Source organism: Rhagoletis pomonella, unplaced genomic scaffold (genome assembly GCF_013731165.1).
Source record: "Rhagoletis pomonella isolate Grant_MI unplaced genomic scaffold, Rhpom_1.0 Rhpom_scaffold_00002, whole genome shotgun sequence".
Classification (NCBI taxonomy): Eukaryota; Metazoa; Arthropoda; class Insecta; order Diptera; family Tephritidae; genus Rhagoletis; species Rhagoletis pomonella.
In genome coordinates, this window is record NW_023458556.1 from 52,599,176 (window position 1) to 52,612,684 (window position 13,509).

The window sequence follows — 13,509 nt, forward strand, 5'->3', positions numbered from 1 at the left end:
AAGTAAACGAAGAGAAAATTAGCCCTCACTTGTCAAAATAGGAAGAATGCACACCAGCTGATTTTGTTTATGTTTTATTTGTAAACAAACTGAAATTTATGTTGCCTCCATGGAAGAGAAAAGGAAAGTGAAAGTTCAATATTCGCCAGGAACATTTCTGGAAGTAAAAACTAGTTAGCACTATCATAAAGTCACATAACAGGCAGCCAAAAAGCACATATGTATGTATGTAAATACCAAAACTCGAAAAATTCAATTTTGTTTGTTTACAAAATTGCAACCATATGTTTTCAGATCATATGTTTTCGTGATGGATAATTTTCGCTGGCTAAAATTTTTCGCGCACAAAATGAACGCTTGCTCTCTCAATTTTTGAGTGATGGATAATTTTTTGTCGTTACAATCTTTGTGTTGTCAAACTTATATCGACCCCTTTTGCAATTTTATCGTAAGCGACAAAAGGTAAATTTTACAGGAGAGGTTTTTTTTAAAATCCTCCCTTAAACTGTGTAAAAGTTTATTTGAATTTAAATGGACAACAACATTATTGAATGATAGCTTTCTAATGGGACTATTTAATTTTTGCATACCTTATTTTCTAAAGGTAAAATGGCGCTGAAGGTTCCGGCTCGAGTCTATAGCACTCCATCATAAACTGCTTGTCGAGCATGATGTTCTGCTGTATAGTTTAGAACCAACCGGCCAATTGCCTTGAATGTATGTTGCTACTAAACGTTTTTGTATCTTTGCCGCAAGTTGTTGCGGATCTTTACTTTTCTGAAAATTACGGTGTGTGCGCCAAAAAAGTGTGCAGGCTGTCGAAGAATTTTTGGGTTAATACCTAATTGTAGCCTGATCTCTTTCGTCCAAATGGTAAAAAGGATTGCTCCGTTAGGGTGTCCGTGTTGTCGAGAGCAAATGATGCTTGCATATCAAGTTTTTCAAGGGCCGCCAACACTGTTCCATAAACTTGGGTTTATCAGTAAACGACCCGTAGATTTTTACATTCTACGACTTTCTATGCTATACCTTTGCTTGGAGTTAGCGTTGGCCCGTCATACATAGTACGGTGGTTGAGTAGGTGTTGACATTTACAAATATTTGTGTAACCACTTCGATTTGTTTTTTGACTTTTTAGTTTTTCTACGCTTATGAAACTATCTAACTCCTAGGGCAAAATGCTAAGGTGATTGTTGTGCGCTGGGCGATGCTGATGCAGACCTCACAGCGCTGTCTGTTCTTAAAGGCAGTGTCACACGATAGGGCATTTGGCCAAAATTTAGTGCAAATCGTATCCCAATCGTGTGAATGCACAAATATTTTTCCTTTTCCCAATCACGAAAAACAATTTGTTAAATTGTTAAAATTTTCCAATAGAAAATCGTTGTATTGTACCAATCGTGTGACTACAAAAACAATTGTCGCTCCAATTTTATTTTTTTTTTTTTGTACCAATAGCCCAATACAAACAATGTACAAATCTGTGCACATGCGCCAATCGTGTGACACTGCCTTAAGTGATTTAAGCCTAAATTTAATTTGTATTATACAATTAATACTTACTGCAGATAATTGGATTCGAACAGACTTGCAACATTTCCGCAGTGCCATCATCATGTGCCAATTGTGTACGGAACACCATGCGGCAACGGGTTGATTTCTTTTTATTCTTCTGCGCCAAATGATCTGGAAAACGATGTTCCACGTCGACGTTGCGTTCCTGAATAGTTGAAAAAATAGAAGTAGTAAAATTAAACACGCTATCACAACTATTGCTTTATGAACACGAACCTTGAGTATGCCAACGCAATCGCAAGTAATAGTCATATCCGTTTCCGGTTTGAAATCGATTTCTATAACCATGGTGCCATCCACTTTCTTCTCATTACACTGCGTAGAATTTTTGCCTGCCACCTTGCAGGCTTGATAGAACATGTGCGGTGCGACGCGACCAATATCTGTGCCGATGAAAACTTGTAAAACTGCGGGCTTATTGTAGCCCATGAGGCGGACTATGGGAAAACCGTTGCCACTGCGATCCTTAACAGCGCCACGGCTGCCCTCTGTCTGGTAACTGAAAGCATAATAAAAAAGAAAAATTGTTAATGAAACCAACTGCAGTTTCATGCTGATGAAAAATTTACCGCGCACGATGCTGTTGCTCAGGTTGAGAAACAATTTCCAACTGCACACGCCCGTTCGACGAAGTCACCACTGTGTTTTGCGGTACTGATGGCTGGCGTTTGTGAGCCACGCGTGTCATGCTACGTGGTCCTGTGGGTATAAATCTGTAAAAGAAAAAAACACAAAAAGAGAGAAATATAAATATTCGTATACAAGTTTTTTCAAAATGTGCAAATTATTATATAGTAAGTAGGATGGACATGAAATGGAAATGACTAGAGCAGTGCCGGCCAAAACGTGCACATTGTGCAGTTTTATTTTCGCATTTTCACATCAACGCTAACGATCGATGTTGTGTAAGCACGATGTTATGCAGGTGTTTTGATATTTGTTTGGCCGGCACTGGACTCGAGTATGCGTGTGTTCTTGTACATATGCAGAGGTAAACTTACATATTACATACTTATATGTCATATTAGAGCGTACTGCCTTTTGATTGCACATATATACACACATGCATACATATGTACATACACCTAAGGGTATATACTACATAAAGCAGGATAAACTATTTTGGTTTAGAAACATTTAATAGAAACACAACGCATTTACAAAACAGGAAAATTGTTAGTGTAGAAGATATGTACATACATACATATTAAAGATTTGATATTTGCGCTTTGGAATACACATTTAAAATATTTTTTTTTTTAAGTAGAATCTGTGTATTTGCAAGTAGCAGTGCACTTTTTTTGAGCTGAATCAAATTAGTCAAAGCAAACAAAATTCTCTTACTTTGTTGGTACCGCTATGGATTCGAGCATTAACTTTGGCGGCGGCTGCGGCGGCGGCGGCACTTCAATAGTTGTTTCCATATTGCTGGCGCTAGCGATTTTCCGTATGAAGACATCCTCACTGCATGCATCATCATTGTCTAGTTCCACAAAGCTTTCGAGCTTCTTTCTCTTGGCGTTGGTGCCGACGATGCGCGACTGCTCATCCTCGGAGTATTGTTGTTGTTGTGTCTGCTGATTATTATGACTGTTGCCCATGTTCGATTGTTGACTATTCGAATCTGAGTTCAAGCGCTGGCGGTAGTAGTCATTCGAGTCATCAGTACAAAAATCTTCAAAGCAGTCTTCTTCATCGTCGATTGAGTTGATAAATGGCAATTTCTTACTAGGTGTTGATCTGATGGGCGGTTGTTGGGCAAGCGAACATCGAAGGGGGTGTGTTATTTTGTATTGTTTGATTTTGGCAGAGCAGCAGTGATGTTAAAATGTATTTTTGTTTTGCATTGAATGGAAGCGATTAGTTTTGTTTGTTTTATCAATAAGCGTTTTTTTATATTACATAAGATTTTGGACGCAATTGCAATCATGCTCAGTTATGATTTGATGTACATATAAGAATTATATTTGTGAGTCTAGAAAATATTTATTGTATATTAAAGCACTGCAAACATACCAGCAGAAATACTCTTCACATGTGTACATGAGTAAATGGAACATATATTTTAGAGTACTTAAAAAGATAGGAACAGAAAAAGAGAACATCATAAATTTAAGGAACTGAGCAATGTTACTCAACAGAGCTCTGCTACATGAAACACTGTTCCGCTTTTCCAGAGTAGTTGAGTAAGTTGATTGCATTCAGTAGTATTTGAAAACTTCATAGGAAGTATAGGAATACTTATGAAGTTTTATCTTTTAAAATTTTAGCATTTAACATAATGTTAAGAAAAGACACACATTTTCTTTTTATTCCAGTATATTCTTAAAATATTGTTTTACATTTCTCGCCGGACGCTTCAATGTTTGCACAATAGTTCTAATTTTTCATACATATACATGATTTATGTACATACATACTATGTAAATTTTTTAAATAACCAAAAATGTGTCCATTTTCCCGCGACCTGTCTTTATGACCAGTTTTTATTGTCAAATTGATATTTTCATTTCTCAATACCAGGCGCTCATACATGTGAAGTAACAAGTTTTCTATTTCTAAGCCGAAAACTGTTTGTGTAAATTTTTAAATTTCCGCTAATTCCGCTTTGAAATATCTCTATTAGTTTTTTTTATTTATAAGCTTAAATACCGGTCGCGAATGTACGGGTCGCGACCGTACGATTTTTCCATAATTTTCTTATGCCTTTCATGACCATGAAATGATATTATAAATTTGGTTTTTAGCCACGTCCATCTGTCTGTCTGTTTGAACGCAATTTAGTCCTCAGTTTTCTAGATATCTGAATGAAATGTGGTAAGCGAGTGTATTTTTATAATGTATATATATATATAAATTATAGCACCCATTCAACTGATTAGTCATTTTAGTTCTCAGTCCTGAATGACCATTCGGTGGAAGTGCTCATATGTATATGTATAACAGTCGAATATACGTAACCGGAAAGCCGAAAGACACACACTTACATATATATAAACTCTGGGGAAATTGTATGCTGTTGCAACAACCACACAAGTCAAGAATACAAAGATTAATAAAACCGAAGAGACTGAAATAATACATATCCCTGTACATATTTCGACCAAATGGCAACCCTCCTATATAAAGATCCGGAATAAAGCCTTATCAAACCCATTTCGATTGATACCCATTTGTTTAAAATTCATTAACTTATTGAATTATTTGAATGTAACTTTATAAACACGTGGCAACCCTCCTAAAACATTCCGGATGTTGAAACTTGTAAATTGGTAAACTTTTACGCCCGCTGCATTAGGAGGCAGATATTTTAGATATTATCCGGTTTTAAGAAAAAATGTTTTTTAAAAGGCTGGTGGCCATGGCAGTAGTCCAACAAGTAATTGCTCTCAGTTAGTCTCGCTTAAATTCAAAAACGATTAAGACTTTTTTTTTTTTGTTCGCTGTAATACCCGGATGGTTTCAAAAGGAAAAAATTTAGAGATGCCACCTGCTTAAAAATTGCAGTCAACGTAAATTGATAAGAGAAAGTAAATATTACAATACGGATGTCAAAAGAACGACGAAAAGACCGCGCATTTCGAGGAGGAATGATAAGATAAGGTAAGGAATGATAAGATAAGGTAAATATTACAATATCTATGAGTACTAAAGTAGAAAGGTTTAGGAAAGTTTGTCGCCGAACATATTTTGACGGTTGCCACCTGTTTGAAACGTTTATTTCAATAAATATTACAACATAGGTGTCAAATGAAAGACATTTGAGAAATCTTTGAAATATCTTCAACTAGCAAATACTCGGCGTGCTTCGCAGCGCTTTAAAAGTATTTTTGTTTTATTACTTCCTCCCAATACACCTAGAACTCTTAGTTAATTCCGTATTATTTGTAAAGTAGGCAGGTTTTTTCAAACTACAAACAAATTTGATTTTGGCTTTTTAAATATGTATGTATACTATGCTAAGTATCTAAAATGACAGGTAAAGTTGAAGTTGAGATAGCAACTCAAAAGCGTTCAGAACTTTTCTCATTTGCTGTCGCAGAGAGCGAAACACAACTACAACAACGTGGTAGAAAAGTTCTGAACCAGAACGATGAATCCCGCCTTTTTTGCCGGAACCAGGCACAAAACAACGCGTGCAGAAAACAACACTCAGACAACATGCCTGTCAACACCTGTGTAAAAAGTGCGCGATATGCAGACTATACGATAGAAAACACATACATATGTAGGTACACAATAACTACAAAAAACTACAGCTACAAAGATAGCAACAACAATAGCTACAACAAATGTAGATAATAACAACAAAAATGAAGCGAAATTATTTAAAAACTCTGGAGAAGATCAATAAGCGGCGAAAAGGCCAAGACGATCAAAGAAAATACATACCTCAAAGATCGAAATGGATTTAGTTTGTAGCTATATAAACACAAATACTCATTCATATACATAGGCATTTCGCTTTAAAAAATTCCATCGCCAACACGTCATAAGCACGTGCTGTCCCACCAGCAAATACTGACATAGTACAACCATACGTACGCACACCTTGCAGAAAATTTTAGCTACAGTAAAACCCGCTTAAGTACCTCACGAAAAATGTTAGCTGGTTTAGGTACTTAGGCGGCTTGGGTACTTAAAAGAACATAATTATTGATGTAATTAACATTTAATGCAGTACACCTAGATTAAAACCAAGATCGTAGCATTATTGAAACACATAAAGAAAAACTTTAATAAAAAAATATATATAGCAATGTTCTGTAATAAAAAAATTTAAATTTTTAAAGACATTGATTATACATACATACAAACACTGTTGGACATGTCATGTCTAGGAATCAATTTTTAGATTTTTCAATTAAAATATAGTCCATTCCATAACACATACCATATAAATCTAAGCTTATAATTTTTTGTAAACCGAAAAAAAATCATCAAAATTTCAAACTTTTTTCTCAAAAGTGTTATATGTATAGTGCTTTTTATAGCCCATTAAATTTGATTGTAATAATGTGAAAGTTTAAAGTGGTTACAAATCACCGTTGATTTTTTAGAATTTTTTGCCGAAGGTGTGTAGCGCTGCCACTGAATTTCAAAATATGTAAATATTTAAAACAAATTAAGAGCACTTAAAAGGTAAAATTTATAAGTAAAATGTTAAATGGGGTACGAAAAATCTAGGTACTTAGGCGGTTTGTGTATATAAGCCAGGAGGTACTTAAAAGAGGGATTTTCTTCAGATTACCTTAAAGAATTCACGGTGCCCAAAAATTTTGGTAACTTACGCGGGTTAGGGGTCTCACTGTAGTAGTTTAAAAAAAAATAATGCGAGCGATTATCGAAGATGATATAAAGAAAAATTTCTTTTCACACGTAAGATAATACTCTGATCTATGTAATTGAGTATATCGTTATCTTAATTCACATAGACCCTAACCAACACTTATTTCGAAACTGAGTTCTCGCAGATTATGGTAGGATTTCTTAAAATAATCCTTTAATTAATTTTTTTTTTAAGTGTAAGTACGGCCGCTGTGGTGTAGTGGTGAGCAGTGCGCGCTTTCACACATCAGCACCTGGGTTCAAGCCCTGGTCAAAGCAACATCCCAAAAAATATAGAAAAAGGTTTTTTCTTAACAGCGGTCGTCCCTCGGCAGGCAATGGCAAACCCCCGAGTGTATTTCTGCCATGAAAAACAGCTTCTCATAAAAATACAATCGCCGTTCGGAGTCGGCGTAAAACTGTAGGTCCCTCCGCTTTGTGTGACAACATCAAGGCGCACGCCACAAGTCGGAGGAGAAGCTCGGCCAAACACTAACATATGTGTAAGCGCCAATCTATTATTATTATTATTATAAGTACCAAAAACAACGGAGTTACATGTAACTTTTTAAAAAGACTTACCTGTTTTTGATATTCTCCTATAAAATAAAAAAAAAAATTTGGATAGGGCCTTTGTGAATTAAGGTAAAGATATGTAGCTTCATTCAGGTTGTCTAACGTTATCTGTAACTTGTTTTTGCTTAATGTGGTAGTAGGACCAAGGTTCGACGCCTGGTCCGAGCACGTCACAATAAAAGTTTCCTATAAAATACATTTGTCATTCGACGTAAAACTGTAGTTCTCTCCATTTGTGTGACAACATAAGGAGAGAAATTATGGAAGCTCGGCCAAACACTTAAGAAATAAAATGATGGCAATTATTATTTTTTTGTTGCTCGATCTTTTTGTGGAAAATACGTATTTTTAATTTCTACATAAAAAAATTGAATTTTTCGCAAAAAATTGGCAGTAGCATTTCAATTGGGAAGTGTCATGGGCGTACGTACGCAGAGCATAATTTAGGGGGGGGGGGGCTGAGATTTTTTTATTAGAAATGTTAAAATATAGCTATTAAAAATGTATTAATTTTTCTCTTTTTAACCGACTTCAAAAAAAGGAGGAGGTTATCAATTCATCGGAATATATTCTTTTATGTATGTTACCGCACAAGTTTGGACCACATTAACCGATTTCGATATTTCTTTATCTGGTGCCTCAGGGCAGGTACCGTACTAATTTGGTTTAGATCCGATCATTGGATCATGGATAAATTAACGGTAATCTTAAAGTTTTACATGAGAATTGAATTTGGTTTTGTTGTTGCTTAAAAATTATATTATGTTATTTTAACGATTGAGTTGCACCGAGCCCTACAAAGTAATTTATATTGGTTCTTGCGCCCCCCTCAGCCCGTACCTGCATACGCCCATGGGAACTTTAATAGTAGCTTTCCTGCAGGGTACAAATCCCTACGGTTATTAATATCTACATATGGATATTTAAATACACATACGTACATTCATACATAAATAGATTTGTACATTCCTACCAGAGTGTCCAGATTGGACGATTTAGCGCTAATTTGCCGATTTTTTTTTTTTTGGATATTTGCCCGTAAAACTTTAGGAAATCGCCTTTGGTGCTACCGCCTTTGTGCGCTACCATGTAAAAGCGTCGAAACTCGCGAAAAGTAGGTTTTGGAGTTAGAGCTTTAGTTTCGATGTGGCAACACTCTTTATTGTTATCGATTTTATTGTAGCATATCGAACATTTGCAATTTTAGACCGCCATTTGTGACAACTCTCGCTGAATGTGAAATTTGCGATTTCATTTGTGGAAATAGCTGATCTCGTCTTATTATAGCTTTTATTTTATTTTTAGCGCCGAGCGCTTAAAAGCGGATTGTGCGATTAATCAATTAATATGAGTTATAATAAATTTATTAATTGCGCAATCCTATTGGAAAATGTGTTAACACAAATATTTTTTACTGTTATATAAATGATTTGTGCTATTTATTATTACCCTGAAGGTATTATATTCGTTTTTGGTTTTAAAAACTATGTTGTAACAAGATCTCATTTTTAAAACAAAAGATTTGCTAAGCCGATTTCATGAATTTTATAACAAAAAATTGGGCGATTTTTTTTTCAGAAATGGCTCTTTTCTTTTTAAACAATCTGGACACTCTGATTTCTACACATATATACAAACAAATGTATTTAGGTATGTATTTTTACATGTGCGTAGTTATGTAAATATATATATTAACTTGGCATGTGCTTAAATCATAACACGCGCTATCAGACACTCAAATTGAAACTATCCACGTCAGCAACAAGAGAGAAAATCCAATCAAAAAAAAAAAACAAAAAAAAAACAAAAAAAAAAAAAAAAAAAATAAATAAATAAATAATGAATAAATGCCTATGATTTTTATGTATTTGCATATGTATATATGTATGTATGTATATGAAACTAAATATTTTTCGTATTTTTTGTCCAAAGTAGACTTCGAATATACACTGGCGATTAAAAGTGAGTGCATGGTGATTTCTGTTAAATATTTGCAAAAATTACCATACACTCACTTTTGATCGCCAGTGTTTTTAGTATCCACGTCCTCACACTAATGGCGCAGCGTAGGCAAGAAACGTTGTTTGCCTTTTTCGCTTCTAAATATGTATCTACTTTATATGTATATTCTTGCGAAAATTCACTCGTTCGGGGGAGCATTGAACTGAATTGTAAACGTATATGTATTAGGAATGTTAATCCCGGGATCCCGGCCCTTTTTAGGTGCCGAAACTACCGGGATCTAGAGCTTACCATTGATTTTTAGCAATTTTTTTGTTGAAGGTGTCGCTCATTTTCTCCGTATAAAAGAATGTTTGATAATTTTTTTATATGGAAAAAATGTGCGACACCTTCAACAAAAAAATTTCCCAAAACTCAATGGTAAGTCCTATTTAAAAAATAGTTGCCCGTATTGTAAAAAATTCGCGGTACTTTAACTTTATTGACTGACTGTACATATATATTAAGGTTTCTTGCTTCTCCTGCAAAATAAAAAATTTGTTGGTTAGGGCCTTTGTGTATTGTATTTGTGTATGTAATGATATCGACACCTTTGCGCAAAATTATCGTATGTTTCAAAAGCCAAATTTTACAAGATAGTGTTTTTTGTACTTTTCTCTGCTTTGGTTAGCACCACCAATACTAAGTTTAGATTTGCTGACATTATTCTGAAATATAACTAAACGCAGGATTTTTTTTTTGTAGAAAGGTTTTCACATTATAATTTCTTAGCGCATACGATAATTTTGCAAGCATTGTCAGAAACGATAAAATGTCCAGTAATTTTTTGGGGTAGCTATCGGTTGAAGAACAAAAATGCATCAAAAAGTGAATTTTGTAAAAAATTTAACATACGATACGCAAAAGGGGTCGATATATTTCACAATAATAATGGTGAAGTTTTAGAGGAAACGAATAGCGTTTTCTTTTCTCGAAATAATTTTGCATTCACTCTGCCCTGCGCCGGGGCTGTCAAGTTTTGTGTTATCTTTCTTTAAAATTTTGCAGTCTGATAATGTTGCCATATAAGGTGTAAATTTTTTCGAGAAAAGATAACGCCATAAGTGATGTTTTTACCCTAATTGTTGAATTATAGTTATCGGAATTTCGGGACTTACTTTGGGATTTTGGTTACCTATAGACACTTTTCTGAAGTTTTGATTACTATTTGGGACGTTTGGGATCATAAGCTACTTTTCGGAACTTTGTAAGATCTATTGATACTTATTGAAATTTTTCAGGATTTTCAGACTGTTTACAGAACTCTTAAGCTGTTGTGTCATATTGATGAACTTTTCGGCATTTCGCAGAACTTTTCCGGTGCATTTTTTTGGATTTGGGAAGATTTTTCTGCGATTTCTCATGATTCAATTCGGGAAACCGTCCAAAGATATCGGCCTACGACCAGATTAGATGCATCAATATCGCAATTATGGCAATATTATGTTCAGTAAAGAGGCAAATTTTTGGTTCGATGGTCATGTCAAAAAGAACAAAATTCGCATTTGGCACTAAGTACACGAGAAATACCGGAGGCACCATTACATTCATTGTCTAAGCAGTGTACTTTATGGACCGGTGATATAGTTGGTGCTTACTTCTCTAAAAATGAGAATGACGCGAATGTTACCGTTAACGGCGAGCGCTACAGAGCTATGATTGTTTTATTCGTCTACCAATTGAATGGCATGCTGCCTGATGACAGCTCATCAAACAATCGACTTATTGATAGAATATCATGCTGGTTTTGCAATATTTTACAGCATTTATTTGCATTCAAAATTCCCTCTTCTTCATCTAAGGGAAAGATCGGAAAGACCAAAAACATACCCAAAATATCACTTTTCTCCATGGATTACAAGCGAGAGACTTAGCAATAAACTATGCACCAACTTTTACTAATATCAAACCGAAAAAAGCCATGCTCAACGCAGTGTGTTGTATAAACTATTTTTCACAATTTAGTACTAGTATATTCGTTTTTTTTTTTTGTTTATTCAGATATGAGTATAGTATATGGCATTATCACACCATGTAAGTAACCCTTATCGGCACGTGAGTTCGTATCAACACTTGGTACCTAAAATTTGTGAAATATAACATCTGGAATGGGTTGTCTGGCATTATTTGGCATTATTGTAACTTTCATTTTTAATTTAATTCCCGCCGATTTACTATTTCATTGGTTGACAACAAACCTTTTAACAGCAACAAAATTACGTACATACATACATACTTTACATATTCGCACTTAACTGATAAGAACGACAATTATTACCTGCTATTAGCGTTAAGATTATGCACTTAGTAGTACTCGAATGTTCAGAAAGTGTTGTGTGTTTTTGTTATTGTTTTGTTGTCGTCATTTCAACTGATAAGATACCGATTTAGGTGGATAGCAGTACGTCTGTATAAGTAAGTATGAATGCCAGTAAGTGTTTACGTACCTACTTATGACACTCGTCGAACTACGATGCGAAAACAGTAAATATAAACAAATTAAACAAAACTGCTAACTATGGTAGCAGCATTGTAGAACGCGAACAATACTTGTAACCAGGGTTGGCATCTGACGAAACCGATTGCGTAGCAAAATACCAGATAAATCGTAGTAAAAAATAAAAAATCGTAGCAAAAGATAAAAATTGGTTATTATTTTAAATTCATATGCATATTTAAAGCTTTAAAACCAAAACTTAACATTTAAATTTCAATAACATTTGTACTCTTTTAAGTATTGTATTATATTTCTTTCTTTTACAGTGGCGTTTTCCAAATACCCAACTGAAGGGTGGTAATGACTGACGTCAAACTTAGCTGTCAAATGAATCAAATGAAACGTGTATTTTTTTTTAATAGTCTAGAGCTTGTGAAAATAGATTACCTAATCAACGCACAACGCGTTGAAATTTTTCAAACCTATTAAAATACTTGGTCAAACTTTCGTGCTTTAAGTGGAGATTATGGTGCACAAGTTCGTCCAACTACACATGCAAAAAAAAAACGTCGCTACTGTAAATGCAAGTACGGCCAAATACCAGAAATCGAATTGTCGATATTCGCAAAAATTCCAACTGTTTTACGGCACAAAAGACGATGCTGAATTCCACACAACTGCACTTTGGGCAAAAAGTCGTTTTTCGTACTTACAAAGATAAACTTTTTGTCCCCGACATTTTGATAAAGAAAACTGTTGCTTTTTAACTATACTCGAACTAACATATTTATGTAAGTAAACATCTAAAAAATTAACCCTTATATAGAAAATAAAGAAAAAGGAAGTACCTTTGGTGCTTTTCATTTATTTACCTTTATTTTATTTTTTTTTTGAGAAAAATACATATGAAGTTACTTCTGACATAATCTTTAACACACTCTTTTCATGAAATTTGGAATTTTTTTAAATTTTGGCTAGTAAAAATGTACAAAATAAGTTTTTCTTTTAATTCGTCAATTTCGTGTTGAGATTTTTCGCGATTTCTGGAGAAAACGGTATTTTTAGTAGGTATTCTTGATACTATAAGTAGTGAACTATTTACTCTTTCGAGTGGAGAACTCAATAAAGAGCGGAAACAAAAGGCAGTTTACAATTTTGTTGCTTCTTTTAACTTTTCAGCAGACAAATTGGGAAATTCAGACCTTTCAGGCATAAATACGGGTTTCTCAAATATCCCGACTCCTGCGCCATCTATCGGATTAATTCATCTTTCGTATTGCATTGTCAGCAGGTTCTGAGCCAACTGTGAAGTTTCACGTCTCTAGGCCATCGGGCCAAAATTGATTGCAGGATTTGCCCCTAAAAACCATACGTACATACAAACATATATACATACATACATACAGAGCAAGTTAAATAAAAGCTTGTAAAAAAGATAGCTTTTATTTAGAAAAGAGCAAAGTAAAATATGAAAGTTTAAATATATTTTTTTTTAATCAAAATGAAAACGAAAATCAATAAAAAATTCAGATTTGGTCTTATTTTAACTTTTTTTTAATAGTTTATGGCGTTTTTATTGACTATTTTCGGAT

At 34.4% G+C, this 13,509-nt stretch overlaps 1 protein-coding gene across 2 annotated transcripts in view; it reads right to left on the reverse strand.

Moving 5' to 3' along the window:
* Nucleotides 1–13,509, reverse strand: part of LOC118733797 (nuclear factor of activated T-cells, cytoplasmic 1) — a 41,447-nt gene that overhangs the window by 6,039 nt on the left and 21,899 nt on the right. Inside the window, exons 4-7 of one of the 2 annotated variants that reach the window (XM_036463369.1) lie at nt 2,920–3,315; nt 2,145–2,288; nt 1,792–2,074; nt 1,564–1,720 (exon numbers count right to left, since the gene is read on the reverse strand). In XM_036463369.1, coding sequence (XP_036319262.1) covers nt 1,564–1,720; nt 1,792–2,074; nt 2,145–2,288; nt 2,920–3,315 — 980 coding nt within the window. The remainder of the gene's footprint in view (nt 1–1,563; nt 1,721–1,791; nt 2,075–2,144; nt 2,289–2,919; nt 3,316–13,509) is intronic. The other variant, XM_036463370.1, reaches the window with a different exon arrangement.